Genomic DNA, 16499 nt, shown 5'->3' with positions numbered 1-16499 from the left:
TCTAAAAATCCCTGGAGTGACAGGGTACCTTTAAATGTAAAATATTATGAAATGCAGTGTACTTGGGCGGTTAAAGCCTGTTTGTGTGTCTGTAAAACCAAACTTGTTAATTTTATTTATAATATTCCCTTCACCTGCAGACAATGCCACTTTTTGTAGTTCCAGGTAGTTTTGTAACTTAGCAGCTTTTAAACAATAATTAAGTTAGAAAACAATACCAAACAATAGAATTTTTGTGAAACATCTAACATTAAGAGAGTTACGAGAGTATATTGCAGCCCAGTGAAAATATACTATTTACACAATAATCTCTCTGTGTTTTATTTTTATACAATATTATGGTTGCAAGTTGCACAGTGATCATATTGAATTTGTCCCTCTGTGTTAGTTGTACATGTGTCATGCTTAAAATGAAATCTATGCATCTGATTTTTATTTATTTTTATTTTCCTTTGATCTTTTTGTTACTTCTAGGCGTCCCCAGAAAGTTTGCCTGTGTCCTTTCCTGCCAGCGCATCCTCTGACTGTTTCCACCAGCTTGTACATTGTCCAGCATCCAGCTGAGGTGAGTAGGGCTGTGGGAGTTATTCAAGTTCAGCCCCTGGCCTGGTCATGTCATTGTGGGAGAAAACCAGACAGAAGCAGTCTAATCACCACATCTGTGGCTTCCTGATCAGCTTGTTCAGCACTTTACTCTCAGTACGATGTGATTTACACTAAAAATTATGCAGCATTGCATGTGTCTTGTTTGCTTGCATTTTGAATTCCTTTCTGTTAGATACAGCAAAAAAAAAAACATACTCTGTTGAAATGGAATGCTTTATAAAGGTGCATGAATTGATCCCATCACCTGATATAATATTTGCAGTATTAGCAAATATTAATGCAACAGTATGGCTAGCAGGATAATAGTATTATTTATTATAGCAAAGGTGTAGTACATTGCATTGTGCTGCACTTAAAATTTGAATGTGTGGAGGTGGCCATCTCCAATTTGCATTGCGATATTTATAGGAACACTGTAGGCACCATCACCACTTTGTCTGATGAAAGTGGTTATGGTGCTTGGAGTCCATGGGCACCAAAACCACATCACTGCTAACTAGTTTACTCACAGATCAATATTAGAGCCCCTTTCACACTCTGCTTGGAATAAATGTTAATGCCTGCTAGAGGAGTTCTGCATTTTAAGAGTCCTTGATACTCCAAAGTCACCTTCTCAAGACATCTACTTTGCATGAGGTGCTTTCCAGCACCATAAGCTGTGCCGATTTACATCATTATATATTTTTTCAATGATATATTTTTAAATTCAATTTTTTTTTATTAGTTTTTCAGTGAATGGGGGTACAGAAGATAAATAAATGGGGTGGGGGATGCATATTCGACATGGTAACACATCAAACATTCGTACAACAACAACATGTTATGGGAGGGGGGAACATACAGGAAAGGGTTGGTAAACAGGTCCCAGTTTGTTGCACCATATTAGGTCACACTTTTGGCAACACAGTGCTGTCTCATGACCAGATTACATTTCCGTGATACATATAGTCAAAACATTGATACCCTGAATGTGGGTCAACAAGGATTTATGTTGGAACAGGTACGAGATTTCACAGGTGTGTAGGGGACCTAAGGGCCTATGGTATTCGATGACTTGCAGCGGCTGCATGCAAATCTACCCAGGGTTTCCAAGTGTCTCAGAAGGTGTGTGTTTCTTTGCTATTGGTCAAGGTCATACCTTCATAGACATAGTATTGCTGTATTTTGTCCCAGAGTTGGGATTTTGATGGGCATGTTTGGGATTTCCAGTTAAGGGCCAGTAGGTTCCTGGCAGCCAGAAGTGTGATAGCACACACTTGTCTTCTCGCTTTAGTGAGATCTGTGGGGAGTAAGAGTAGAAGGCATGTTTTTGGGTTCTTAGGTAGGGTCGGAATATTTAATTTCTTCAGTGTGTTTTGGACTTCAGTCCACAGGTCTTGGATGGTCGGACAGGTCCACCAGAGGTGTAGGAGTGTACCCTCTGCTGTTGAACACCTCCTGCACAGTGGTGGTACCGAAGGATAGATCTTGTGGAGTTTTTGTGGCATTATGTACCACCTGTAAAGTAATTTCCTGTGGGCCTCTATACATGTATAGCATCTCGTGAGTTTAGATAGATTGTTTAGAGCCCTTATCCAGTCTGTGTTAGATAGTTCTAGGGAGCAGTCGGTTTCCCACTGCTTTTTACAGAGCGGTGTGTGGATCGGTAACTTTTGTTCCTACAGTGTGTAGCAATGGGATATGGCTTTAGGCTTCCCTGGAGCGGACCAGTACCTTTCCAGGATGGTCTGTGCTAGTGGAAATTTGTCGTAGGAATTGAGCGTGTGGAGTTGCACGTGTGCCAATAACACACCTTTCAGTCTTAGGTATGTAAAGAGAGCATTAGGTGGCAGGTGCCATCGGGCCTGAAGGTCTGTGAACGGTATCACTCCTCTATCGTCTAGTAATTGCTGGATATGGGTGATGCCCACTGCTTCAGTGGGATGTCTGTTGTTGTAGCCTCTAGGGCAGTCAGGGGCACCCTGATAGGGAAGGTGTCTCTGCAATCTAGTGCGTTCATATGCGTTCATAAACATATGAAGTGTGAGAGCTGTAGTGGGGAATAAGTCTACTTTGTGGGTTCTAAGGTGCCTAGGGGTCCACATATAGTAGACAATGGTGCGTCCTTGTATTTGTGCTTTCTCCATGTCTACCCATTGTAATGCCCCTGAAGGAGAATGTAGGAGTATGCCAGTGCTGTGACTTTGTAGTATTGGTTTATATTTGGGAGGCCTACTCCACCCTGTTTGATATGTGTATGAAGCACTTTGCTGGGTATTCTGTTTTTTTTTGTTACCCCAGATATATGAATTACCGGTGGATTAAAGTGTTTTGAGTAGAGTGTTCGGTATCCGGAGGGAGAGCATACGAAAGATGTATAATATATTGGGTAGTATGGACATTTTGTATGTATTGATTCTTCCTAACCATGAGAGCTTCGTGTGTGACCATTTCAGGGTTTCTGTTTTGCAGACATGTAGAAGGGGTGAGTAATTCTGTTAAATGGTTGTGGCAATGGATGTTGCTATTTTTTACTCCCAGGTACGTAAGGGAGGAGGACCGCCAATCAAAGTGGTAGAAGTCTTGCATGTAGTGTTTCCGCTCAGTGGGCATGTTTATGGGCAGTGCTTGTGTTTTGTCTTGGTTAAGACGGTAGTGGGAAACCTGGCCAAATTCTTCCAGTGTGTTCATAAGGTGCGATAAGGAGTGCTCTGGCTCCTCTAGGGACAGTAGGACGTTGTCGGCAAGTAACGCAAGCTTATGTTCCCTGCCTAACACCTGAATTCTCTTAATGTGTGGGTGCATGCATATTTTAAGTGCTAGGGGTTCTAGTGATAGGATATATAACAGGGAGGACAGGGGGCATCCCTGACGTGTCCCATTTGTAATGCGGAATTTGTCAGAGATAAACCCTCCGCTTGATACCTTGGTCGTTGGTGCACTATAAAGTGGCCATATTCTGTCTATTGTCTCGGGCGGAAAGCCGTATTTTTCCAGGACTTTTGACATGTATGCCCAATTTAGACGGTCGAAGGCCTTCTCCGCATCCAATGCTAGGGGAAGGCCTCCAGTCGCCCGTCCTTCCATTGCCGCTAGTATATTGAGGACCCTTCTGGTGTTGTCCGAGCCCTGTCAGCTCTTGACGAACCCCGACTGGCCGTTATGTACCAGTTGGTCCAAGAGTGGAGCCAATCTGTTGCTGAGAATTTTAGCATATAGTTTAGCATCCCCGTTTAACAAGGATATGGGTCTGAAGTTCTTGCACACCATGGGAGATTTGCCCGGTTTTGGTAGAGTTGAGATATGGGCCAAAAATCTCTCTGAGAGTAGTGCGCCTCTTACGCTACTGTGTCGGTACATGTTCAATAGGTGCAGGAATAGGATAGGGGCAAACTCCTTGTAATAACTATTGGGGAGACCATCTGGTCCCGGTGATTTATGATTCGGTAGACCTACTATGGCTTGTGTAATTTCCTCCAAGGCAATGGGTAGTTTCAGTGTCTGTACGTCAGTCTGTGTCAAGGAGGGTAGGTTCAAGTCAGCTAAAAACCTGTCTATGTCGCCTGTTGAAGGAATATTTGTGTGGTCATCATCCCTGAGGTTATACAATTTGTGGTAGTACGAAGCAAACTCATTGACAATTTTCCCGGGATCAATGATCTTGTGACCTTGATCATCTTTGAGGTAGGCAATCCTGGAGGCGACCGTTTTTTGTTTGAGTTGTGATGCTAGTGTTGCTCTAGCTTTGTTCCTTGCTGCAAAGAACTTGTGTTTGGACTTTTGAAGGAGATACGTGGTTGCCGGGTTTTCTTAACATGGCTAGCGTGTTTAATAAAGCTGCCCCTGATGACCGCCTTATGTGCTAACCATATTGTATCCGAGTAAGAGCCTGGGGTGCGGTTCTTTGCAAAGTAGTGTTTCATGTCTAGTGTGATTTGTGTTACGATATGTGGGTCATTGAGCAATGATTCGTTTAGTCTCCAAGAGGGGGTACTGCTTGTGGGGAATCTGTCCCTGATTGTCAGTGTGATAGGAGCGTGGTCTGACCACGAGATGACGCCAATATCTGTGTCTAGTACTTTTGTGAGTGATGTTGTTTTAATAAAAAATCTGTTAATTCTGGAGTAGCTATTGTGTGCTGTGGTGTAACATGTAAAATCTATCTGCGAGGGGTGTGTGATTCTCCAGGGGTCTACGTAGTCGTGTGTGAGGAGGGTTTTGCATATATTCTGGGATTTTGAGAGTTGTTTCTTCAAAGTGGCAGAGGTTACAGTGTCAGAGGCTGATGAGTCTCTGATGCCGTCTAGGAGAAAGTTGGTGACGCCTCCAAGTATTACCTCTCCAAAGCTATGCAGAGTTAGTAGTGCAAAAACTTGAGTCATTAACATTTCCTGGTTTTTATTAGGCCCGTATATGTTCATCAATGTATAGGGGTTATTGTTAAAGTGGCATTGCAGGATAAGGTATCTGCCCTTTTTGTCACTAATTTTATGGACTAATTCGAAGGTAAACTTTTTACTCACTAGGATAGAAACCCCTAGTTTTTTCGTAGAATAGCAAGTGTGGTGATCTACTGGAAACCAGGGAGAATTAAACCTAGGCCTGGAGCCCCATTTAAAATGTGTTTTCTGGAAGAAGGCTACATGTGCCTTTTGCTTCTTGGCCTCCAGGAGCGCCAGGCGCCTCTTATTAGGTGTGTTTAGCCCTTTCGTGTTCATGGAGAGTATTTTTAAGGACATCTCGTCTATGGATACTAGGCGTGGTGCCGTGGGGGTGGAGGTCCCGGATCTAGCAGCAGCACCTTGTTTTGGGTCTTTCGTGGGTGGGTGGTGGGTAAAGTGGGGTAGTTCTGGGTACCGGGAATAACTAACAATAACTATATACAATGGCCCGTTAGCAGAGTGGCACAATGCAATGAACTGCAAACGGGTATATTTTGTGGCTCAGTAGATAAGCCGTATGGGGTTGCGTGGGCGTAGGTTCTAATTAACACTATACAATATACTCAATTATATATTTGTAACTGTATTATTTTTGATTGAGATTACGCATTATCTACACAGTGAATGAGATCTAGCCTGAAATGGACTGCTAGTATTGTCTAGATGGTTTATTTGTGTAGATAATTCGATGAAACCTGTCAAAACTGACTGTTTTCAATCTTCGTGCTTAGTGAATTTGTGATGTCCCATTGAGACAAGATGACTGATTACCATACATTATATACATATTTATATATCATATATTTTCAGCAAATTCAAGGCACATAATGCATAGCTATCAACCTTGCCCTATTTTTATATTTAGATTACTTTTTCATTTCATTACTTTGTCATCCACCTTCGCCTCCCACCATATCTGTCTGTACTGAGATTCTCTTCTCCTGTTTTCTTTACTCTATGCTTTGTAATTTTATTTAGTTTACTGCCATTTCTGTCACTGGTTACCCATTAGATTGTTCGGTAAAACCTCACTCTGGAATTACTTGGTCTCAGGACTATAAAATAGGGTGCTATTTATAGAGGAAATTAGGGAGGTAATGAGGTATCCAACTACATCTAGGATATGTAGGAGCTCCTTTCTCTGAAGCCACAGGCAGCTCGCATATGTGGCAGGGACTTACTACTAAATATTGTGGAACTTTGCCGTGGATTGAGAATGGTCGCAGCCTGGTCAAACCTCATCCAGTGATTGCTCTGGAGAGACACCTCCTAGTTAGGCATGAAAAAATAGCATGGTCTCACCGATTTAGGCAAGACCCGCTTTCATGAGAGCACTCTCAACAGGGCCGGATGGGGAAAAGAAAGCAGCCCTGGAAAAAAAAAAAAATTATTCCAGCCCTATAATTCATTGTGTCACATAATGTTTGTATTTTTATATTGATGTGCTTTGGGAGCTGTTATATTGTTTCTTACCTGCAGCCCCTCACTTCAGACTACCTCACTACCAGACAAGCTCACTGACAAGCACACTGGCACAAACAGAGGCTCTCTGACACACACGAGCTAACTACAAACAAGCGCTCACACACAAGCTCATTCAGGCTCACCAAGAAACACAAGCTCACCGACACACACAGAAGCACTCTGACCCATACACAAGCTCACTAAAGACATGCTCACTGACACTCAAAGGCTCACTACAGGCAAGCTGAAAGACACACACACACGCTCACTACAGACATGTTCACTGACATAAATACACACACGCTAACTACTGACAAGCTCACTGACAGACATGCTTACTACAAGCTCACAGAAACACATTCACAATACAGAAAAACCCACAAGCTCACTGACACACATTCCAACACAGTCTAGACATGCTCATTACAAGCTCACTGACACACACAGGCTCACTAAAGACAAACTGACTACATGCTCACTGACATACAAGCTCACTATGGAAAACCTCTGACACACAAGCACAATACAGATAAGCTCACTATAGACCAGCTCTCTGACATAAGCTCACTATAGACAAGCTCTCTCACACACAAGCACAATACAGACAAGCTCACTACAAGCTCGCTGACACACAAGCTCACTGACACAAACTCAAGCACAGTATAGACAAACTCACTACAAGCTCGCTGACACACACAATCTCACTACTGACATACACAATGTCACTGGCACACATAAGCTCACTACAAAGTCACTGACACACAGACATGCTCACTGACACACACACACACGTAAGCTCACTACAAACTCACTGACACACACAAGCTCAGTGGCGCACACCTAAGCACTGTACAGAAATGCTCACACACACACTAGATCACTACAAGCTCTACACACACACACACACACACACACACACACACACACACCAATCGTGGGCTGCTGGATGAATATAGAAGTACCTGTAACTGCACTGTTACTGGATAGGAGTTGTTTTTTTTTTTCATTAAGCTCTTCCACTTCCTGTGTGAAAGGTCACCAGGGTGAGGCTGTGGGCAGAGCTCCAGTGCATGGGTTGGCTCTGCCAGACTGTCCATGCAGAACTGGAAACTAAGAAGGTGCTTTTGTGAGAGCGTAAGGGAGACATTCAGTGCTCTCTCACTCCTCTCTGCTACAAACCAGCTGTCACCTGTTTCTGTTACTGGCCTCTGGTAGCCTCACTGCGGTCATCCAGCAAACTTTCTGCCCCAGCCTCCAGCCCCAAACAAAAAAAGTCAAAGGAGGAGAAAAGAATGATGCACTGCCGGCCACAGGTGCACCGGCCCACCGGGGACTTTCCTGGTATCCCGGTGGGCTAGTCCAGCCCTGACTCTCAATGACCTCATACATTGAAGGGCAACCATCACAAAGTATGCGACAACACCATACTCTGTTTAGTGGTGGTCATGAAGAGGTTAATTTCTATCATTTTTAGATGCATTTTTTCTCTCAGTTTTCATAACATCAATCTTATGATCACAATGCAATTTGTTCGTGTTTAGTGCAATGTGGTAGACCTAGTTTAGTTGTTACTACAGGGTAAATCTCACAGCTGCCTTGAGGGTTTTGTAAATCTTTGAGGTAGGCAATCCTGGAGGCGACCGTTTTTAGTTGTGATGCTAGTGTTGCTCTAGCTTTGTTCCTTGCTGCAAAGAACTTGTGTTTGGACTTTTGAAGGAGATACGTGGTTTTAGTTCTGCAACTGTTTCACATATACTATCTAACTGACAAATATAACAATAAGGGAAATGGGGGGAGGGTTGAGGGGGGGGGGTCGGTCACTCGCCTCAGTGCCTGCTGTGTGGTGGAATCTCGGTAAAAATAAATTTAGTAGGCCGAGATTACCACGTGGCATGTGTACGTGCATATGCTGACGTATCGATCAGTTAGTTGCACGTGGCAAGATACGATCAGTAGTGTACGGAGCATGTGCAAGAATACAGGATGTAGTATTCCCCTCCTCCATTGTGCTGGACAAGCCATGCGGTCAAGCAGGAAGTTAATTCTTGTTTGTATTGATTGGTCAAGAGAATGTGCGGGTGGAGCTTAATATGGGAGGAGTTATGTGCCTATATAAGGAGCCTACACTATTGTCCGGGGCTCAGAACTTGTTGTATTTTGGTGACATTAGTCCCTCTGAGTCCCGATCGGTGAACCGAATAAAGAATCTCTTCCTTCCTGAAGAAACCTGTGTCCATCTCTCTGTGCTTGGCTTCCGTCAGTTTCTCCGGTATCAGCTGCCTGAGGAAATGTGGTTGTAATTTATTAACCTGAGGTATGTGTTAAAATTTGCAATCGGGTCGCTGTGCTTCATTTGTCCCATTTTTCCCATGCAGCTTGCCAGTATTTGTTTGCGGTCCGTAATCGTCTTGCTTCTATTTCATATTTCTTAGTGGTATCTATTGAGTTAAGGCATTGGTCAACGCTATGAGGGTTTGTGTTTAGCCATGTTCTGCTAATTGTTGTGAGTGCTGCAATAATGATGTGGTAGGCTTTGTCGACCGTATGCATTTTTTGTGGCATTACCAGTAGTAGGTATGTGTCTGGTAGTACAGTGCCTGTTGCCTCCGTTATGGCGTTTGATACGCCCTCCCAAAATGTTTTGAGCGCCGGACATGACCACCATATGTGGGTCATTGTACCCGCTGCTTTTTTACATCTCCAGCAATCTGCTGACTTGCGTCTGTCTGTTTTGTGTAGCCTGGTTGGTACCATATACCAGCGGTACAACACTTTCCGGCTAGTTTTGCCGGGTTTTATTAACATGGCTAGCGTGTTTAATAAAGCTGCCCCTGATGACCGCCTTATGTGCTAACCATATTGTATCCGAGTAAGAGCCTGGGGTGCGGTTTCTGTTACTGGCCTCTGGTAGCCTGTTTCTGTTACTGGCCACCTGTTTCTGTTACTGGCCTCTGGTAGCCTCACTGCGGTCATCCAGCAAACTTTCTGCCCCAGCCTCCAGCCCCAAACAAAAAAAGAGGAGGAGAAAAGAACGATGCACTGCCGGCCACAGGTGCACCGGCCCACCGGGGACTTTCCTGGTATCCCAGTGGGCTAGTCCGGCCCTGGCTCTCAATGACCTCATACATTGAAGGGCAACCATCACAAAGTATGCGACAACACCATACTCTGTTTAGTGGTGGTCATGAAGAGGTTAATTTCTATCATTTTTAGATGCATTTTTTCTCTCCGTTTTCATAACATCAATCTTATGATCACAATGCAATTTGTTCGTGTTTAGTGCAATGTGGTAGACCTAGTTTAGTTGTTACTACAGGGTAAATCTCACAGCTGCCTTGAGGGTTTTGTAAATTTGTCCTCTTCTCTTATTAGTGAGAGCTCACAGTAAATTGTGACGAATGTATATAGTCTATTACAAGGACTTTAATTAGCTTCAAGATGTAGAACTGTCATTGCCATCATTGTCATGAAAATGTGAACCACATGAGTGTTTTAGCTTGTCACGCATTCATTTGTGGAAAGTCATGTCCTGGCACAACCTTGTTCTCTTTCTTTGTGATCCTCTCACAGAATGTATCTGTCAGTTCAGTGGCTTAGATATAAAAAAAAAAAAAAAAAGATAGAATTGGTGCAGAATTGTAGATTATACTAGCTTTAGTGTAACTATAATCTTAATTTTATTAATGACAGGAGGCTTCATATTTGCTTAAGTCTCTCTTTACAAGAACTCCACAGCAGCACATTAACAGAGAGATAAACACCAAAGACAAAAACATAAGGTATCTATATAAGGCTCCTCCTAAGCCACCATTTCCTCTTTCACGCTGCGACAACGTAACGTACACAACAATGACAAAAACTAAATAAAGAAAAATTTACAACATAACAACGAATGTCATCTGGAAAAACTTCGGATAATGGATGAACTTGATCTTCATCCTGCCAAACAGCCGATTCTATGAACTGAAGTCGAACCATTAAACTGAAACGAAATAAACAGAATCGAAAACACTGATTAGTGAACGAAATGTACTGATCAAACATAAATCCCACGATCCAGTACTGATTGAATAAAGACATGATATCCATCACCAATGACCGTCAATACAATATAACATAGCCCAGATAATCAGACAAATCAACAGAAATACAATCAATGCAATCCATCCAAAACAAGGGGGGGAGAAACCAAACTGGGTGGGAAATATTCGCCTCCTGTCATTAATAAAATTAAGATTATAGTTACACTAAAGCTAGTATAATCTACAATTTTATAGCATGACAGGAGGCTTCATATTTGCTGTTTTAACGCTCCGACAGCAAAGCAAAAGAAACATAGTCCGACGGTCCAAATAAACTGGCGCAATCTCCTCACGGGACCAGACCGCCACATACAAAAAACGTCCCGAGGAGAAACGCCCATCAAGGAAAAACTCGGAAGCAGTAGCGCCGCTAACCGAATGTACTCCAAGAGTCGCATTCACCCCTGCCAGTGTCAATAACCATTCCATCCATCGAGATTGGACAGGGGCGAAGGATCGGACATCAGAAACACGTCTGAACGAAACCCGACACAACAAGAGGCCAAACACAGTAGAAAGCTGGCGAAGGGAAAAAAACAAGGAACTCCGGCCGAATCCCGAAGAAAAACGCTAAAACCCTACTTACCTCCGAGAGGGAAGGGTATTTAGGCGCCGGAGGACGTGCCAGCCTCATCCCACATAGAAATCTGCAGACCAGCGGGTCCTGACCGATGGGAAAAACCTCTAAACGGAACACGCACCACCTAAATAAATGACTAATCACAAGAACCAGACGGCACAACCGTCCCAAAACATCGAGGAGGGACAAGACACTCCGCAAGTAGGTCACGGGCCGGAAAAAGGGTTCAGCATCCTGTCCTAAGCACCAACGACACTATGAAATCCATGCTGAGAGGTAAACATCTCCTCGTCCTGGGAGCTCAGGAATCCCAGAGAAGGTCCCTGGCCGATAGTGACGACGCCTCGACCTACCAGGCACTCCCGAAAGAGTCCAAGAGGAGTCTTCGAGAGGACATAAGAGAAGAGGATCCCGACAGGAAAAAAACAGAAGCTCCGTGATCCCGACCGATCCCGCCATAGCGGAGTCAACAACACTAAGGACACACGTCGACCACAAACTAGAAGTAACGCCCGGGGGATAGAGGCGGACGGAGGAAACACCTATGCTTCCTGAGAAAACACGCGCACCTGTCGAAGCGCGACCACCACCGCACACGCTGGATCCGAGAGCCAACCAAATCACGTCTGAATCCGATGGTCGTCCCGGAGGCGAATAGACCCACCATGAACAAAAACCTAGCGACGTACGAGTACGATGAAGATGGGTCGAGAGAGCGCCCAGTCGCTGGCATCCTTCCAATGTCTGGAGAACCAATCCGTCGTCAGGTTTGACTCCCACGGCAGATAAAAGAAAATGTGATTGACTGGAAAGAGTGTGATGTGGGAGTCTAAGAGGCTTGCAGTCGAGTCCAGCACGAAATCCGGGGTTGGTCCGAATAACGCCTTGCCGTTCCATGCGGCCATGTGCAGAAGCCACCAGCGCAGTCCGGCCATCACGTCCGGGAACGGAGAAATCCATCCGGTCTGAGGAAGGTCACATGCGTAGAACAGGGGTCTTCAGCCATTGCATGGTCCTGTAATGTAGTGGGCCCGGGTATATTGCCTGTATCGAGGCTGAGAGGAGGCCCACCACGCGAGCAAACAATTGAAGGGGAAACCGAACTTGCCTCAATATCCTTATCATCACCCTCTGGGCGGATGCCACCGGTGCCAAAGGCAGACGGAGAACGCATGCCGTCGCATTGACCACAACACCAAAGAACTTCGTCTGGGAAGGTCCCAAAGCTGATTTCTTCAGACGAACTACGAATCCCAGGAGCTCCAAGAAGGAGATCGCCGAACGTGTGAGCCTGGAGGGATCTTCGCAGAGGACCAGCCAATCATTCAGGAACAACAGGAAACGGACGCCCTCCGACCAGAAACGGGCGATCACAGGCGTCAGCAGCTCGGTAAAACACCAAGGGGTCGAGCTGAGACCGAACGGTAGGCATGTGAATTGGCGAGGGGTGCCATTCCAGGGGAAGCGAAGCAACCCGTGACCACTCTTGTCCCCCAGGACGGAGAGGTAAGCATCCTTCAGGTCCAGTCACACGAACAAGTCCCCCGGCTGGCGAAGGTCCCGAAGGAGATGAATGCCCTCCAACTTGAAGTGGTCGCAGACAACGCAGGTGTTCAATTCCCGAAAATCGACCACCGGGCAGAGCTCCCCCGACTTCAACCTCACTAGAAAAAACGAGCTGAGGAAACCCCCCAAATCCGGGGCACGCTGGGTAGCGCCAAAGGCGAGCAGAGTCCAAACCTCCGAAGCTATCATGGAACGTTGAACTCTCGCGATGAAGGAGACACTCGGAGGTCCAACCTGCGTCGGTGGGGAGGCGAAGTCCATGACATAACCTCGTACCGACTGATGGACCCATGCATTCGAAGACACTTCCTGCCACCTGTCTCTGCAGTGAAACAATCTGTCTGTATGCAATAGAGGGGGATTGAAAGTGGCAGGAGATGTACACCCCATAGGAAGTCTCGCTCGTCCTCCGGCACTGTCTCCACGACCTCTACCCGTCCTTCGGGTGCAGGGAGGTCTGGACTGGTATGGTGGAAAAGAGGATGGGCCACGAGATCAGTGGGGACCGAAGACCAGCCGGGATAACAGTGAGCGAAACACCTTCTGTATAGGACTGTGCTTTATCCCGGGAAGCAAATAAATTGATGCGTTTCTGTAGCTCCTTAAAGAAAGGTTCCCGGAACAGTAGGACTTATTGCCAGGGGGCCCAATTCTTCGGATCCTAGTTCCGATAGCTTGGTGTCCATACGGAACAGAGCCGTGTACCTGCGGTTGGTGCAGAACCACATTAGCATTGCCAAGAAGTCAACTGGGGCGTAGTGTCCAATCCCGCATGATGGCCGGGTCCAGGCTCGTACTATCTGTGCAGGTCACGTCCGTCAGGGCCAACATCCTGCACAAAGGACCCAGCCTATCCGGCTGTTCATCTTGCGCCGGGCGGAGGTGACCCTCGACCCCGTACGTGGGGTCCCGAGCCGTACGATTCAAGTACGAGGCCACCAGGGGGTCAAAATCCGGGTCCCCCGCCACCTTGTCCGGCAGGACGGCCAGGGGCATTCTGCCCGAAGTTACTCGCGGGCCTCCCTTTCCAGGGGTCTACGGACCCAGTAGCGCACAAATTGTGCTAAGTGGTCGGGCCGCGACCATAATGAGGACCTGGGGTGCCAGATAGAGCGAGGGTCAGACAGAGGTTCACCTTTAGCATCTAGAAAGGTGTCGTCTCCCTGCACCACCGTGGGGGCCCCTGTTCCTGGCGCGTCTTCATCCTCCTAGCGCCCAACCTGGGCCAAACCTACGGTCCTAGTCCCAATCATCAGCAACCATTGAAGGGAGTTGGTCTGCCCGTCACTCATCCAGTACGGCCTATGATAGGGGGGAGCAAGGAGGCCTCCACCCCTGCGCCCGATAGACGGCGGCGCGAGGCCGGCGAGGTTAAGAACCTCGAACCATGACGCTTCACCGGAGCCTTGCCCTACCAGGAGCGTGGTTTAGGGACTTCGCCCTTCCAATAGCGCATTTGCGCACTTGCCTGCTCTCTCCCATGAGAGTTTGACTCAGCCGAGTCGTCTGCCAAGCAGGGGGTTCCACTCCCGCCTCTGTCCGGTTGTGATAGAGGGAGGGCCCTAGCCAGGGCTGTCTCCACAGAGGCGGACCCCGCTGCATCAAACAATGCCTGCAAACTCTGCTCCTGTGCAGAGGCCTCCATAATGTCCGAGATGATGGTATGTGACACCTAAGGAGATAGAGAACAGGTATCACTAGCAGGCAGCAGGGGCCGCACCCCTATAGTTGGCAGAGGCAAGTATAATACGCATGCCGGCTCAACAAACAGGGGTCCAGGAGCCTAGCCGCCATGGCCAGTAGCATGCGTAAAATGGCACAGACAACGCAGGCCAAATCATGGGGCACAGACAAAGCTGGCCAATCAAGGGACACAGACAAAGCAGGCCAATCATAGGGGCACAGACAACAGCTGGCCAATCATAGGGGCACAGACAACAGCTGGCCAGTATCTGGGCACGGGTAGCACCGGCCAGAGGTGTATGGAGGCAAAACGTAAATCCTTACGGATGACAGGCAGGCATATCTTGACACAGGAGCGTGTAGGGTAGAGATGTACCAGGGTCCCCAGAACGGGCTCAGAACAGTGTGAGGGATAGTGTCCCCAGTAGGGTCCAATGTAGGTAATATGCAGATGTCAGCAGCAAGGGCAGAGAATCCATGCGTAGAGAGCAACTGCAATCAGCAGAGATCTAAGCAAACACGCATTGCACTGCCACATGCAGTGAGACAGGGAAAACACATGCACGTAGCAAAGCTCAAATCACACCTGAGAGATATATAGTTAACATGTGGAAGTTGTTATCAATGAAACCTTCCGATTGTGAGAGCTGAAAAGGGTGAGATAACCCTGCAGGGAACTGAACCTGCAACTCTGAGGATTGAGCAGAATCTACAGATCATATGTTAATGAACTGAGCTATCATCTGACTAGCTTTAGTAATTAGTGTATCACAGACTGTAATCTCAAGAAGATATTAACACAGAAAAGAAAGTAAATTCAAATAAAGTACATAAGTGTATAATGGGTTTTACATGTAAACAGCTTTCCTCAAAGACAAGTATGATAATAAAGGTTTACAAAAGATTTGCATAGTCGATACACTACTTAACACAGAAAGAAAAGGTGGTGCCCTGCGCCCTTAAAAGAAGGGCGCACACGCGGCCGGCATGGCAGAAAACAAAACCGCGCACCCCCGGATCCGGCCACGCGGTCATGGGGAAGAGGGTGCACTTAAGCCGCAACCCGCGGCAACAGAGAGGCTCCCTGTACCCTCCCCAGGCCGCCCGTGTATAGCCGATGCGAGCGAGACGAGGGAGGGACAGGGAAGCAGGTAGGGGATTCCCGCTCGGCGGACGGGAATCAATACCACGGCGCACGAGGGACCGCCGGAGTCTTTCTCCGCGGTCCGACGGTCGGCAGGGAGGCGGTCAGAAGACCGCTTCCCGGCGACCGTAAAGCAAACCAAGCAGGAAAACAAAAGGGGAAAAAACCTAGAGTAGAAAATAAATGCAGAAAGTATGAAAAACAAGGGACTAAGAAAATAAACAAGGTTCAAATACCTCACAGAAAAACGGAGGAGCAGACATAGGAATCAAATACACACATGAATAAATTGCATTTCAAAATGACACATAAAAAACCCACAGCCACCCAGAAAAACCACGAGGCAGAGGTACTCTGACCTGTACTGTCCGCGGAGCAGCAAAGAAAGAGGAAATGGTGGCTTAGGAGGAGCCTTATATAGATACCTTATGGTTTTGTCTTTGGTGTTTATCTCTCTGTTAATGTGCTGCTGTGGAGTTCTAGTAAAGAGAGACTTAAGCAAATATGAAGCCTCCTGTCATGCTATAAAATTCAGGCAACTCCCAAAAACCAAATGCGAATAATGAAATAAATTATTTCTAATTTCTTGCCATGAAGATCATAATGTTCGACTAATGTGAGTGACATATAATAAAATAAGTGTGTGTGTCAGACAGCACTGTACTCATGAGAAAAAAAAATATTAAAAAAACTTAAAGAATCTCAGGCTTACTTAAATGTCAGATAATTGCACAATTGTACTGTGGTAATGATGCACATCGTGTATCCTAAATGTACAGAAAAAATGTAAATTTCTAAACTACAACTTGTGAAAATAAATATCAAAAGGATGGGAAAAGCTGTGCTTAGGACAATTTGGCAATATCACACAATCTGTAGGCAACATTTTCCTTAAACAAATTTTGTGGACATAAAACCCAAAACTGACTATCAGGACTATAAAATGGGAGCTT

At 46.1% G+C, this 16499-nt stretch overlaps 1 protein-coding gene across 1 annotated transcript in view; it reads left to right on the top strand.

Moving 5' to 3' along the window:
- The window catches only part of DTWD2 (DTW domain containing 2), a 233619-nt gene that overhangs the window by 93041 nt on the left and 124079 nt on the right, over positions 1–16499 (top strand). The window contains exon 3 of the mRNA XM_063456933.1: positions 475–565. Within this exon, the coding sequence (XP_063313003.1) occupies positions 475–565 (91 nt within the window). The remainder of the gene's footprint in view (positions 1–474; positions 566–16499) is intronic.

This window comes from Pelobates fuscus, chromosome 5, assembly GCF_036172605.1.
Source record: "Pelobates fuscus isolate aPelFus1 chromosome 5, aPelFus1.pri, whole genome shotgun sequence".
Classification (NCBI taxonomy): Eukaryota; Metazoa; Chordata; class Amphibia; order Anura; family Pelobatidae; genus Pelobates; species Pelobates fuscus.
Note: the sequence above shows the minus strand (reverse complement) of the source record. Positions and strands in the feature narration are given on the sequence as shown.